Source organism: Otolemur garnettii, unplaced genomic scaffold (assembly GCF_000181295.1).
Source record: "Otolemur garnettii isolate 467f Iridium unplaced genomic scaffold, OtoGar3 scaffold00018, whole genome shotgun sequence".
In the NCBI taxonomy this organism is placed as follows: Eukaryota; Metazoa; Chordata; class Mammalia; order Primates; family Galagidae; genus Otolemur; species Otolemur garnettii.
In genome coordinates this window covers 25,257,896-25,272,498 of record NW_003852413.1, presented here as the reverse complement: position 1 = coordinate 25,272,498, position 14,603 = coordinate 25,257,896, and the positions used below count along the sequence as shown (strand labels likewise).

General features: G+C 50.9%; 1 protein-coding gene across 1 annotated transcript; it reads right to left on the bottom strand.

The window, feature by feature from the left end:
- Nucleotides 1-7,463: 7,463 nt before the first annotated feature.
- On the bottom strand, nt 7,464-10,706 carry EPOP (elongin BC and polycomb repressive complex 2 associated protein). Its single transcript, XM_003786691.3, has one exon. It carries the CDS (start codon nt 10,230-10,232, stop codon nt 9,093-9,095), a length of 1,140 nt encoding a protein of 379 aa, XP_003786739.1. The 5' UTR covers nt 10,233-10,706; the 3' UTR covers nt 7,464-9,092.
- Nucleotides 10,707-14,603: the final 3,897 nt, after the last annotated feature.

Below are 14,603 nucleotides of genomic sequence, written 5' to 3'. Positions count from 1 at the left end.
TCAAAACTAGAGAGAGAGAGAAAAGAATATACTTACTGTCCTTTGAACGTCTTTTGAAATTAATTTAATTAATGATCTTTAAAAAATTTGCAGCACACCTAAGATCCCCTCAAGGAAACACCAGTGGAAAATCACTGCCTCACCCCCTCGTAGCCCACTGGCAGGAATGAAGTCACATGGCCATACCTGACTGCAAGGGAAATGAGTCTACCTGGGAAGCCAAGGAGAGCACAGATTTTGGTGGATAACTAGCAGCGGGTGCCAGAACTTCCTTGGCGTCCCTCCTTCCCCTGCCCATTCCTTTCACCTTCCTTAATGTCCCTCAGGGTTCTATTCTTGGCCCTCTTCTCAGCCCACACACATTCCCTGATCATTCTTGTCCAATCCTGTGCTGATGACTCCAACCAAATGCTTCTACCTACAGCCCAGGTCTTTCTCTCCAGCAAGGAGCAGACCTACCCAAGCACCAGGGCTGAAATCTGGGACTCAAGCCAGACTCCTCTGCCTCACTCCACACTCAATCTGTCACCAAGGCTGGTGATCCTACTTTGCAAAGGCCTCTCCACTGAGGCTCCCCTCTCCTCTTCCCTGCTGACCTTGCCTGTTCTCACAGCCTCCCTCTCTCCTCGCCATGCCACACCACCTTCCCCCCAAAGTGAGCAGCAGGTGTTCACCCAGGCCCAGTTCTGAGCCTTCCTTGCATCTCTCTTCCCCTTTCAGTCTTTCCTGGGCCATGAAGGCCCAAGCCTCCAAGCTTTCATTCCCACAGGCACTCAGGTGACTCATGCAAGTAGCTCTCTGGCCCTCACATCTTCCCTGAGCACCAGACTCAAATATCCACTTGACATTTTCACTTGGATGCCTCATAAGGCACCTGACTCCAGATGTCCAAATCTGAGCTCAGGATGTCCCCTATATCTTGTCTCTATCTTTTTTTTTTTGGAGACACAGTGTCACTTTGCATCCCTGGGTAGAGTGCTGTAGTGTCATAGCTCATAACAACCTCAAACTCTTGGGCTCAAGTGATTCTCTTGCCTCAGCCTCCCAAGTAGCTGGGACTACAAGTGCCCACCCCAACGCCCAGCTATTTTTAGAGACGGGGTCTCGCCCTGGCTCAGGCTGGTCTCAAACTCCTGAGCTCAGGCAATCTACCTGCCTCCACCTCCCAGAGTGCTAGGATTACAGCCGTGAGCCACCCACCGCACCCAGCCTTATCTTGTCTCTATCATTGTCAACTCTGGTTTTTAAAGCCAGAACCTGAGACTCTTTTTATCCCTCATCCTTACCATATTTGGTCAGTTGTACCTATGTCCCTACCCTGTCCTCACATCCCCCTGGCCCAAGCCACCATCACTATGACAGTGGCCTCCTAGTCAATCTCCCCACATCTGCTTTTGTCTCCAAGGTCCACATTAATGTCATGGTGATCCTCTCCAAACGCAAATCAGATTGTTACTGCCCTACATCCCAGTGCTCTCAGAATAAGTCAAAATCCTTACCTTGGCCTCAAGGCCCTGTGTGATCCGGCCCTGCCACAGCCTCTCCCTCCCCTGCTCTGGGCTCAGGCCATACTGGCACCTCCCAGTTCTTTGATCCTCAAGGTCCTTCCCCAGGCACACTGTTCCCTCTTCCTGAAAGACTCTTCATTCTCCTTCTCTTGTTGTTAACCCCTGGTCATCCTCCCAAGCTTGTCTCACGTCTCTAGAGAAGCCCCTTCTGCTCTCCCTGACTGGGCAAATCCTGCTGCCTGGCCCCCAGCCCTTCATGCTCCTCTTCTTTGCAGTATTTGTCACAGCCCAAGATTATCAATTACGAGCTGTGCCCCCCCACTACAAGATTGAGAGGGCAGCACCCTGCCTGTTTTGCTCACCATTATTTCCCAGTGCCTAGCACAATACCCAGTACATAGTAAATGCGCAAACTAATATTTATTGAATGAAGATTAAGTAAGGCATATGGCTACTGCAGTCTGATAGAGTCACCACTCCAGGGTGCCTTGTTACCTTCAGAATGAACTCCTTATCCTGACAGACAGACCTTTTGTGATCTGACTCCTGTCTACCTATCTCTTGTCACATACACCCCATGCTATAGCCTTGAGAATCTCACACACTCAAACCTCAGCCTTTGCAGATGCTCTGTCCTCAGCACCACCTGGGCCTTCTTCTCTTCATAAATTCCTACATATCCTCAAGACTCAATTCAGATATCGCCTCCTCTGAGAAGCCCCGGCTGGCCTCCTGGTATAATACTACGCAGTGACGAAATGAATTAACTACTGCGTCACACAACAGCATGGACAAGTCCCACACACGTGATGCTGAGCCAAAAAAAAGGCAGAACTGGAAAAGTACCTTCCATTTCCATGCAGGTCAAAAAGAGGCAAAATAGATCTGCGGTGACAGAGGCCAGTATGGTGACCATCTCTGGGTGGGGGGATCAACTGGGAGTGGGCCCCACAGAGCCTCCCAGAAGCTGGAAATGCTGCTTCTCTAGGTCTGGGTGGTGATCCAACAGGTATATATACATGTAACATTCAAGCTAGACTTGTTGTGCGCTTTAGAGTAGGTAACTTCACCTCTATTTTTATTTATTTATTTATTTACTTTGAGACAGAGCCTTAAGCTGTCGCCCTGCATAGGGTGCTGTGGCATCACAGCTCACAGCAACCTCCTGGTCTCAAGGGATTCTCCTGCCTCCCACGTAGCTGGGACTACAGGCGCCCGCTACAACACCCAGCTATTTTTTTTGGTTGCAGCTGTCATTGTTGTCTGGTGGGCCGGGCTGGATTCGAACCTGCCAGCTCAGGTGTATGTGGCTGGCGCCTTAGCCGCTTGAGCCACAGGCACTAAGCCTCACCTCTATTTTTAAAGTGGGGCAGCGCCTGTGGCTCAAAGGAGTAGGGCGCTGGCCCCATATGCTGGAAGTGGCGGGTTCAAACCCAGCCCCGGCCATAAACTGCAAAAAACAAAAATAAATAAAGTGCTATAATTTTGTAATAAATCACCATGGATGACTGATCTCCTGTCTGAGAGTCACTGCTATAAGAGTTCCCGGATTTTAGGTGGTGATGCAGAGGCTCGGAGAGGGTAAACCACTCTCAGCTAGAGTTGCTCCGCACATCTCCAGAGAGTTCACCCTCAGGAAGAGACTGTGGTCCTATGTTCCCCGTGCTGCTGTAAACACCTCAGAGGCAGGCTGTGTGTCCTTGGGTCTCTGGCACAGAGCTCTGTGACCTCCAAATATTGATGGGGGCTACTCTGCCCCATGACTGGTTGTTGCTGGAGCAGTGAAACATGGTAGCGGTTGGTTAAGAGCCCGAACTCAAAGGGCACAATTCTGTAACTGTAGGGGCTTAACTTCTGTGTACCTCAGTTTCTTCATCTGCAAAAATGATAGTACCCACTTCATAGCATTAAATAGTATTAAATAATCAACTAAGGGGAGGCGCCTGTGGCTCAGAGGAGTAAGGCACTGGTCCCATATACTGGAGGTGGCAGGTTCAAACCCAGACCTGGCCAAAAAATGCAAAAAGAAATCAACTAAGCACAAAGCACTTAGAACAATGCCTGGCTCCAAGTAAGTTCCATTCTCGCTCTTAGGGGAAAACTGGTCATACAGAACAGACCTAAACTTTGCCCCTCCACTGGCTGTGTGACCTCAGGCAAGTCAATTAACCTCCCTGAGCCCCATTTCCTCATCTGTTAAATAGATAATAATACCCATCTATCCTTATGAAAGCAAAATAACACACGCAAAGCACCTGACACCTGCCTGAAGTCTCCCATGTATGGGGACCACATCTTGCACAATCCCCCTCAGGTTTTAGCACAGGACCCAGCACCAGGGGCATTCAATTGCTTGGGAACATTAATCCCTTCCCCACACACTCTTCACCACTGATCTTCCTCCTCTGGTGTGAGCAGACAGCAGCATCTAGTGGACAAGCTCCAGAACTGCATTCTGGCCACGGGTCACTCTCCATGCTGCTTACTTCAAAATAAGCTTTTTAAAATATTCACTCCGCCTTGGACAAGTATTCATTAAGTGACTGCTGTGCACAGGGCACCGATCCAGGACCTTAAAAAATGAAGTGAGAGATACAGGTTTGAGAAAAAATCAACAAATAATTATAACTTTGTTATTAATATCCTAACTTTCTATCTTAAATTAAAATCTAAATACTTTGTAGGAGGACTTGGCACACTGGACAGGGTCTTCTCAGAAGTAAGACAATTACAGGAGTGATTCTGAAGTGCCTGCATGTGTCAAAGGTGCTGGGTTAACTCTGAGGTCATAAAACAACCGCTTAAGGTCAGACAGATTTTGCCATGAACACACTGACAGCACTTTCCATAGAGGGGAGCAGGAGTGTTTGGCTCCAGGGCTGCACTCTCCCTCCATGTTCCACAGTCTCTCCCAGACACAGAGGAGAGAAGAGGGTCTAGAGGTGGTACCTCCAGCTGGAGGAATCAAAGAAGACTTCATGGAAGAGATGGCATTTCAAATGGGTTTTGGAGAATGAAGGCAAAGATGGAGAGGCTGGGAGAGGCAGTGCATTCCAGCATGGCAGGCCACAGGGTATATAAAGTGAGGGAAGGGGCATGAGGCCTGATCGAAGAGGGCCCCAAAAGATGGGCCAAGGAGGCTGCATTTAATAAAATCAGGGGACCCACTGAACAAGAAGGTAACTTGATCTGAGGGGATCAGGGGAAAACCAGAAATTAATTAGGTGGTTTCTGCAGTAAGGAGTCTAGAGGTAGTGGGCACTGCAATGCTAGAGATACTGGAGAGGAGAGAGGCACCGGAGGTTTGAAACTAGATCAAATGGGAGGACCCAGCTGAAAACTCAGGGTACTAAATCTCCAGATGGTAATGGAGAGTAAGGTAGAGCTATGACCAGAATGTAGAATTGACCAGGGAGACTGATATGGGCGGGGGGCGAGGCAGGGACAATGAGTTTGGTCTTCAACACAGAGCTATGAGTTGCTGGCATCCAGGTGGAGATACGGGATCAAAGCACAAAAGAGGCATTGGAGAGAGAAGAGACAGGACCCTGAGGATGCCAGAGGCCGGCCTGGGAGAGGAAAACAAAGGGAGTCCGGGGGAGATGGGGCAGAGGGCAGGTGTCACCTGGACTTCATTGGGCTCCCTCTTTTTAAAGTTTCTTGAAGACAGAGTGAAGAAGAGGAGACAGAAGACAAAGGAAAGACCTTTGGGGAGAGAAGACTAAGAGGCCTTCATGAGTGCCCCGTAGTGTCTCAGGCCTCGGAGGAGGCCAGAGGCGGATGGGGCAGGGAGAACCGCAGTTGAATTTGTGTTTGGGGTTGTCACTTTCAGAGGCAGAGATCAGGCTATAAAGAGTTAAGGGTCGAGAGGCAGAGGGGCTGAGGCTCCCAGGAGGAGGGAGGACATGGTAAGTGGGCTGGACTTGGGCAAGCAAGTGAGCGCTCACACTCAGAGTCCTATATGAGACCCTGATGAAGATGGGCAGAAACTCAGAAGCCAATGAGGAAGAGACTCTCTGAGACTAAAGGAAAAGAGATAACTCAGTAAGAGAACTTAGAGACCCAGTCAAAAACCAAGACCCTGCAACCTCCACATCCCTAACAAACAGCAGTGGCTGGTGGATAGAGGGGAGGGGTGGAAGCAGGGCCCTTTCCAAGTCCTAGAGAAATCAAGAAAGCCTAGGGGCTCGGCGCCTGTGGCTCAAGTGGCTAAGGCGCCACCCATGTACACCCAAGGTGGCGGGTTCAAATCCCCAGCCCGGACCCGCCAAACAACAACGACAGCTGCAACCAAAATATAGCCAGGTGTTGTGGCGGGTGCGGAGTTGGAGGTGGCACGGCACTCTACCCAGGGGGACAGCTTGAGGCTCCTGTCTCAAAAAAAAAAAAAAGAGAGAAAGAAAGAAAAGAAAAAGAAAAGAAAGCCTAGGAAGGCTGGGAGAGGAGCTTCCTCAGACACTCTTAAGGGGTTACAGCTTCCTCAGAGTGAGCTGGGGAGAAGCAAGGGTCAGATTCTCCCCTTCCCCAGGCTTTTCCCTTTTGAGGACAACTTGCCCTGGCTCTAGAGTAGCGGTTCTCAACCTGTGGGTCGCGACCCACAGGAACTGTATTAAAGGGCCATGGCATTAGGAAGGTTGAGAACCACTGCTCTAGAGGGACCAACCCTGAACGCTCAGGAAAGTCGAGGCAAGTTTCTTCTTTCTGGGATTTAGTTTCTGTGGTGGGCTGAATGGTGAAAGCCAAAAAGATCTGTCCATATCCAGATCCCCACTCCCACCCCACCCACCCCCCAAGAACTGTGAATATGACCTTATTTGCAAAAAGGATTTTTGTAAATATAATTAAAGAAGTCAAGAAGAGAGCATCCCGGATTATCAGGTGGGCCCTAAAGCCATAATAAGTGTCCTTCCAAGAGACAGACAAGAAGAAATAGGAAGAGACTGGAAATCTGTAGCCACAAGCCACGAAGCTGGAAGAGGTAAGGAAGGAAGCTTCCCATAGAAGTTCTGCGGCATCCATGTGGAGATATGGGATCAAAGCCCAGGAGAGGCATTGGAGGGAAAAGAGACAGGACCCTGGGGGTGCAAGAGGCAGACCTGGGAGAGGAAAACAAAGCGAGCACAGCCCTTAATTTGGATTTATGGCCTTCACAGTTCTGAGGGAATAAACTTCCTAGTTTATTTAAACCACTAAATTTGTGGTAATCTGTTGAGGTGATCGTAGGAAAAGAACATAGTTTCCCGTACCTGACTAGGAAGTTTCTTGGGATGCTGACAGTCCTGAAAGTATCCTGAGCTAAACCTCACTGGAACTAAACCTCACTGGGCAAGGAGATTTCTAAGTCTGGCCAAGAGGTATGTTTTTTAACTCACTGCCCCACCTCCTTCCAGGTTGAGGTTTAACCCTTTCACTTGTATAGGGGTGTGGGGAGTGGTACAGGGAGGAAGCCAAATAAACGGCATCATCTCCTGCTCCACAGAGAAGAGTCTGCTGAAAGAAAGTACTTCAAGCCCACCACCCCTTCCTCCTCTGCCCCGCACTCACATCGTCATCCCGGGCTCAACTGCAGGCAGGTTGAAAGGGCCAAAGTTGACATGGAGCATATTACTAAAAGCAAGGGGCTTTTTAAAAACAGGGAGTCTGTCTGCCTTTCCCAATTTTCTCCTGGAAAACATCACCCCTTTTTCATTGACGATCCTCTCCCTACTCCTTGTCTACTTTCTTCTTCCCCTTCTATATTCTTGGGGGAGTAAGACTGATACCCCTGAGCACGCGATGGAAGGCTCTCTCCCATCCCTCCTTCCTCCTCCCCTCAACACAGCTGGAGGGGGGAGGGGAGGTCAGCAGGGTTCACAAAGGCCAGATGTTAAGGAAAAAGGGAGCGTAGCCCACCCCACGCCCACCCACCCCACCCCCACCCTCACTCCCAGGGAAAGAAAAATGAAAGGAGACAGCTTTTAAAACAAACAAAACTTTTGTGGTCCAAAACAGTTTTTCTCAAGAATCTGCTCTATGCAAACAATAACAACTTTTTACAAGGCATTTTCACAGAAAAGGAGACAAGTCCTTCCCCAGCATAGTATGTGGGAATTGTTCCTCCCTCGCCCCGTTTTAAGGGAAAGAGGGAATGCTATTCACTAGTGCACACAGAAGGGTCACTGGGTCCCTCAAGCAGATCCAAACCCTCCCAGCTTCCCTTCACACCTCAACTTGGAACTTCCCTAAGACCTAACCTCCCCAGACCTCACCTGGGTGGAAGAGAAAGTGATTGCAACCCCTCTCTGACTCCAAGGGATCCTCCTAGCCTGAGGGGCTGAGGGTGTGATTCAGGCCTATCTCTCCCCTTCCCTAGAAAACAGAACCTCTGACCCCAAACCTAATCTCCTGGCCCTGCCCCCTTCCGATCGGTCAGATCCCTGACAACTCCCGCAACGACTAAAGCTGGGGGGTGGGAGGGAAAATGAAGGTACTTCTACCCAGGTTTCATGCCAACCCAAACTTCGCCTCTTCAAACCCCGGTGGACCATTTGCAGTTGAGCCAAGAGCCTTTTCATTTTCTCCCTCTGCAAAGAACAGCTTGTTTTGTCTCCATCCTTTAAGGGAGCTGAGTTTGGGTATCCAAAGAATGGACTCAGGCCTGCCGTCTACCTCCATCCCCTCCCATCCATAAATCGGTGGAGAGGACCTCGAAAGGCAACTCGTTTGGTCTGATTTTATTGATTTCTTCTACCTTCCATTACTTTCCCTGGGACAGTTTCTTGTCCCTTCCCCAGGCAAAGTCTGCACTTTCTGGGTAGAAGATCCTTAACAGTGAAGAGTAAACTGGAGGAGGGGGGTCTCTTTTCCCCACCAAACCTTATAAACTGAAAGCAAACAGGGAAAATTGAAGGGCCTCTGAAACTGGACAAAAAGGAAAGGTTAGTGACTGAGACTGAAGATCTCACCAATTAGAGGTCACTTGAACTGGGGGGGGGGGGCCTAGGAAGGGAACAGGAAAGGATTGATCTTCCCCTTGCCCAAACTGCTCCCTCCCCCATTAAGGCTCAGGTGGTGCTAAGAGCAATAGGGAAGGCCTGAGGATAGTAAAGGGTTAAAGGCCTGGACGGTGGGGGTGGGGATACCCCCAGGGAGCTGCCAATCACCTCCCTACCCCTACCACAGCCCCCACATCCCCAGGCTCCCATAGACACAGAAACAACCGGTTTGTCCATCACAGAGGTCTCTCCTCTCCCCCCCACTTTGGTCTTTGAGTGGTAGCCTCCATTACTACCACTGGGGTGAAGGCCCTGCCCCAGATATCCAAGTTGGAAGAGGGGAGGGAATGGAATCTGTGTCATTCAGCTTTTTTTCGGTTAAGCCTTCTCCCATCTCCAGCCCTAGGTTCCTCTGCAAAGGATGAGGGGGAGAGAATGTCACCCCGACCAATTAGGTGCTTGAAGATCACTGTCATTTGTGGGCCCTCTATTCGCAGCCCATAAAACATAAAGGAAGGGGACAGGCAAATGTGAGGAACGGGGCTCTCTCCTTGAGCCCACAATTTGGCCATGGCCCCAATTTTTCCCCCTTAACGAAGACGTCCAAAGCTCAGATTTCCTCCATGTTGATCCCCCAGAACTTGAGGCCAGGGGGCTCAGGGACAGCAGGACCCCCGATCTGCCACCTCCACAGCGGATGGGCAGGCGGAGGCTTAGAGTCTCCTTGGAGGCGAAGAGAGGATGCGGGCCCTAAGTCTCCGTCCTCTCCCACCACCAGGGCCGGGGGGCAGGGGAAGCAGTCGAGGAGGCTGAAGGTGCTCGAGGTGGGGAGCGTCGGTGCAGGACGGCGGATCTGCGCGCTGCGCTGAGGCGGCGCTGGCCGCCGACGTTTCTTGGCGGCTCCCCGGGGCGGCCCTTTAGCTGATGGCCTCTCAGGCCCCCGGCGCAAGCTAGGAGTGTCCAGGGCAAAGCCCTTCGCATAACACCAAAGTTTCGACCGGCGGATCAGACGATCGAAATGTTCCTGGCGGAGATCGCCCGGCGTGGCCGGAGCTGTGCTGGCCGTCGAGGGGTTGGCGGCCGGTGCCTCGGGGGTGGCTGGCGGAGGGTTTCCATCCACTGCGACTGTCTGGTCCCGCACAGACCGCTCCGGCGGCACCCCGGGACCCGCGGGCTCAGTGGAGAGGCCCACAGGTGGCGACTGAGGCCGGGAACTGGGCTCCTGAGGCGGACTAGCAGCTGGGCCAGGCTGGAACTCAAGCCCCGCGGGTGGCCTAGGCTGGGCCGAGGCGAAGCTGGTCGTTGATTCCCGTGGGCGTCGGGGCGCGGGGCAGCGGCCCGGAGGTGCACAGGAGCGAACGCCTAAGTGCGAGAAACTGCCTCCGCCCTCTTCCTCCTCTCCCGCGCCCGGGTATACTGCGACGTCGGCATCCTCGCTGGCTGGGGAGTTCGGATCGCTGGACGGCCCAACTTGTCCCTCAATGCGCTTCAGGCCATCCGGGGCCCAGCCACCAGTGCACAGGGGGGCGCGAGGGCCCAGCAGCACCGGGCCCCGCGCCTCCACCTCCCCAGGCCCCAGGCCCAGAGAGGACGCCCGAGGTTTGGCGAGGGCACAGAAGGCAAGGGCACGCAAGCATAGCGGAGAGAACTCCTGGGTCCCTCGACGCGGCTTCCGGGGTGTGGGGGAGCAGGGCGACCCTCGTGGGGATGTCGGCACTGCCAGGCGGGAAGCGGGGCACAGAGTCTCCATGGAGCAGCCTGAGGTGATGCCCAGTGAGGGGGCCCCGGTCCCAACGGCGGAATGCCCCGGCTGCCCGAAAAGCCCACGGGCGAGGGGAACATCGCCCCCCCTCGACGGGGAGGTCTCTGCTCACGGGCGCCCCCGACCCGCAACCCAGGGCCGCAGAGCACTGGCTCCCTCTTCGATCTCGTCACGCGGCCCTCCTGGCGGCCGGACTCCTGGGTCCCTGCGTGTCCCGGCGCGGTCGGCCGCCCTTCCTGCCGCCGCGTTCCCCTGCGAAGCCCCAGCAGGAGCCCCTCTCGAGTCGCCCGAAACGCAAAGGCGGGGAAAACAAAGCGGCCGGCAGCTGCGGGAGGCGGGAAGGACCCGGGGCCCGGCACCCGGTGCCCGGGCCCAGGCGGCGGGGAGGGCGCCTTCCGCCCGCTCGGCTTCTTTCTTCCTCGCTGGCTCCCGGAGACCGCGTTATAGAGAACTGCCCCCTAGCTGCCCCAATACCAGCGCCCGGGCCGCGAGCCCGCCGCTGATTGGGCAGCGCTGCCGGTGACGTTGGTCCGACCCCACCCCTCCGGCGGCACCGCCCCCGTCCCCATTCCGCACACAGACACACACACGTGGACCCGGAGCAGCGGTGGCTGGGAGGTAGCTAGGGAGGGAGTGTGCGCGGGTGGGATTGCTAGGGGCCGAATGCGCCGCTGCACGTGGCCCGGTGGCGTGTTGAGATTTAGTGTTTGCAGAGCACATTTTTCACAGTTTGCAGTCACAGTTTCTGCATCTGTAAAATGGGACTGTTCATATCTGTCCTCTTGGAGCTAAAAGAGCGGCGTGAATCAACATAGATGAATCTCAAAAACGATGTTGAGGGCAAAAATAAAATGAATCGATTGCTGTTGACTGGCTTTGCGCAACAGGGACTCCTGCAGGCTGAAAATTTTTCTTCCCTATCTGTTCCCTGCCCTTAGAAGAGTGCCTGGCCACAGCTGGCTCCAAAAATGTCAGTAGAATAAGTACTTAGGAATTCAGTGCCAGAAGAACAAAGGAAAAAATCAATTTGAAGGGGGAAAGTATTATTACACTCACGGAAGGTGACAAATAGGCTTTCTCAGTGTCTATTGTCATTTCTCTGATGCACTAAACAACCCACATCGTAACTAAATTCTGAGGGGTTGGCTCTGCAGCCGCCCCCCACTCCCAAACTCCAGGACTCTGCCCTCTGAGACTTGAGGTGCCAAAATGTGTTGAAGAGGCCAGAGGAGAGGACCCACAGACCTTCACTTTTATCTTCCCTAGGAAAAGCAAAGAAAAAGTGAATTCCCACATAAAATCCTAATAATGCAGCACACACCCCTCCAGCACGTTCTTATCATCTCACCCTTCTTTAGTATCTGCATAGCTTACTTTACTGGAAAGTCAGTGGATGCAGTTTTATTCTTTAGTGTCTGTCTCTCTCATTGTTCTGGAAATGAGTTAATGAGGACTTTGTCTTTTTTTATTTAGAAACTAATCTGATTTTATTTCTTACAGTGTGTTTGAAAATTCTTCAGATTTCTTAGACCTCACTCTTCCCTTTCGGAGAACCCATGGAGAAACTGGAAGCAAAATATCCCAAATAATTGCTCTCCATATGCACTGGTGTGTTGGAGGAGGCTTGTACTGGCTTGTAAGACCCTTTAATTTTCAGGAAATTTGTGAGCCAAGAGACTTCACATTGGTAGCTTCAAATTTGTCCAGGGTGGGAGTATTTATACCATGGAAATAGGCTATGCTACAAATCGGAGTTGATTGTTAAACATCTACCAGCATATCACTGTATGTGAAGTATTTGTAAAGGACTTTGTCTTGATTACTGCATCAAGTGACCTGGGTCAGTGACCAAAGCATAATAGGTGCTCAATTAATATCTGTGAATGAATAATGAATTAATGAGAAAGTGAATGAATGCATCCCTGGGATATTTTTCTCATGATAAAAATCAGGTTTTGGAATATGGCTGTTTCCCATCTGTAGAAATACAGAGATTGTAGGTGGCATGGAGTAAAGGCATAGGAGGTTGCTAGGAGGGCCAGAGAGAAAAATATCTCCTTCTGAGGTCAGGGACAAGTGGTCGGGGACAGCTTGCATGCTGGCTCTCTGGACAGTGATAATAGAAGCATTGTTTTCCTATAAGTCATCAGATAACATCTGGAGGGAAAGGGATAAGGAAGGTCTGCCTCACTCACTTGCAGAGACCACAGGTAGAGCCCTGAGGGGAGGCTAGAGAAGGGAGTGTGCTGTGCTATTGCTCAAAGCACTCCCTAAGAAATTCTGCAGAAAAGCTCTTCAGCGCAGTTGCTATGGAGTTGGGGTAGGACAGTCCTGAGGTGCTGCCACTCCCCAGATCATAATTGCCCCAAGAGCCTTGACCCCACCCTACACACACACACATATACATATACATACACACCTGTGAGCAAAGTTTTGGAAGGACTGTCTCTTCTAGGGGGTGGTGCTGAGGACTCTAACCCTGAGACAGCAGTGCCAGATTTCTTCTGCTGTGGGCTGAAGGGTGTCTTCAGTCCATCATCTTCGCAGCTGAGATGCTTGGGGAGAGAGGCTGGGCCCCCTCTTCAGGGATGTGGACTCTTTTTATTACCTAGAGCAGTGTTTTTCAACCTTTTTTAACTCACGGTACACTTGGACCTATAGTTAAACTTCCGCAAACACTTAAATGATGTTGATCAAAAAAAAAAAAAAAGAAAGAAAGAAAGAGAGGGAGTAGAAAAAAGAATATATTTACTGTGCCTGAAACTTCTTCCAAAAATAATTTAATTAATGCTCTTAAAAATTTCCAGGCACACTGGTTGAAAAAAATCACTGCCCTGGAGTTAAATTCCTATTTGTATTCCCCTGCTAAGGACACCATCGATACAAGGAGAGAAAACCCATGAAATTTTCAGAATAAATGAATGAATGAATATCACACAACAGTGCAGATCAAGGATATCTTCTTTCTCGGACTCCAAAAGCTGCCACCCCCCATCCTGCATGTGAGTTGAGGGGATTTATTGAGGAGTCATTAATATTGAGGATCTTTCCTTCTGCCTTCCACTTTCTCTTCTTCCCCTCCTTCTTCCTTCAGAATATAGATAGCCAGTGGGATGTACTTCACAAACAATAAGGGTTGGTGTGAACATCTCTCCAGATGAAAGGACCCAGGGTCACTCCAACACTTTTTCGGAAGCCTTGGACTGGGCATGCCAGATGTGCAACCCTGGGCAGGTCACCTAGACCCTCTGAGTCTCACTGTCCCTATCAGTGAAAAGCAGACAATATCTGTCAAGAAGGTTGACATATGATGTGAGTGGTCACCATTACTCATGTGGATTGGCCCAGTTGTTGCAATTCCCATTGCCTACAGCAGAGGACACTCGACCCCGTCCTCAGTTTAAGAGATGAGGGCGGCGACATCCTTCTCGGGAACCTCTCCTCTTCCCCATAGGAGGAAAAGAGGGACAAAGCTAGATCCAATAATGCTGGAATAATGGATAGAAAGGGCCCCTCAAGACCAGCCCTTCCCCTTCCTTGGCCTATTCAAGTCTCGCCCATGGCAGTAAGGACTACATTCAAGGATTTCGAAGCAGGGAAACTGCCCAACTGCCCATTCCCCCAGGAAGGATCACAGGGAACTATGCTCCATATGTCCAGCCCTGTAATAACCTCTGTAACATTTACCCCATGCCAACCTCTGTTCCAACGCTATGTCACTTTATCCCCATAACAATCCTATGAGAGACACTTTTTTTAATGTACACACTACACATAACCCATTTAAGTATCCAATTCAATGATCTTTAATAAATTTACAAAGTTATACAACCATTATCATAATCTAAATTTAAAACATTTCTTTCTTTCTTTCTTTTTTGTTTTTTTGAGATAGAGACGCACTCTGTCACCCAGGCTGGAGTGCCATGATGTCATCATAGCTCACAGCAACCTCAAACTCTTGGGCTCAAGTGATGCTCTTGCCTCAGCCTCCTGAGTAGTTGGGACTATCGGTGTGCACCACAATGCCTGGCTATTTTTTTCTATATTTGGTAGAGATAGGGTCTCCCTCTTGCTCAGGCTGGTCTCCAACTCCTGAGCTCAGGCAATCCACCCACCTTAGCCTCCCAGAGTGCTGGAACTACAGGCGTGAGCCACCACACTGGGGCCGGAACATTTCTTATCCCCACTTGCCTAACCCTTGGTGACTAATCTACTTCCTGTCTCTATAGAGCTCCTTTTTCTGGACATTTCAAATAAATGGAATCATGGTCTTTTGCATCTGACTTCTTTCTCAAAAACGAGGTTTATCCATGTTGTAGCATATTAACGAGTCTGTTCTTTTTTTTTTTTTTTTTT

What these genes read in the sequence shown, in the direction of transcription:
- EPOP (XM_003786691.3), bottom strand. Translation starts at nt 10,232, where the DNA reads ATGGAGACTCTGTGCCCCGCTTCCCGCCTGGCAGTGCCGACATCCCCA.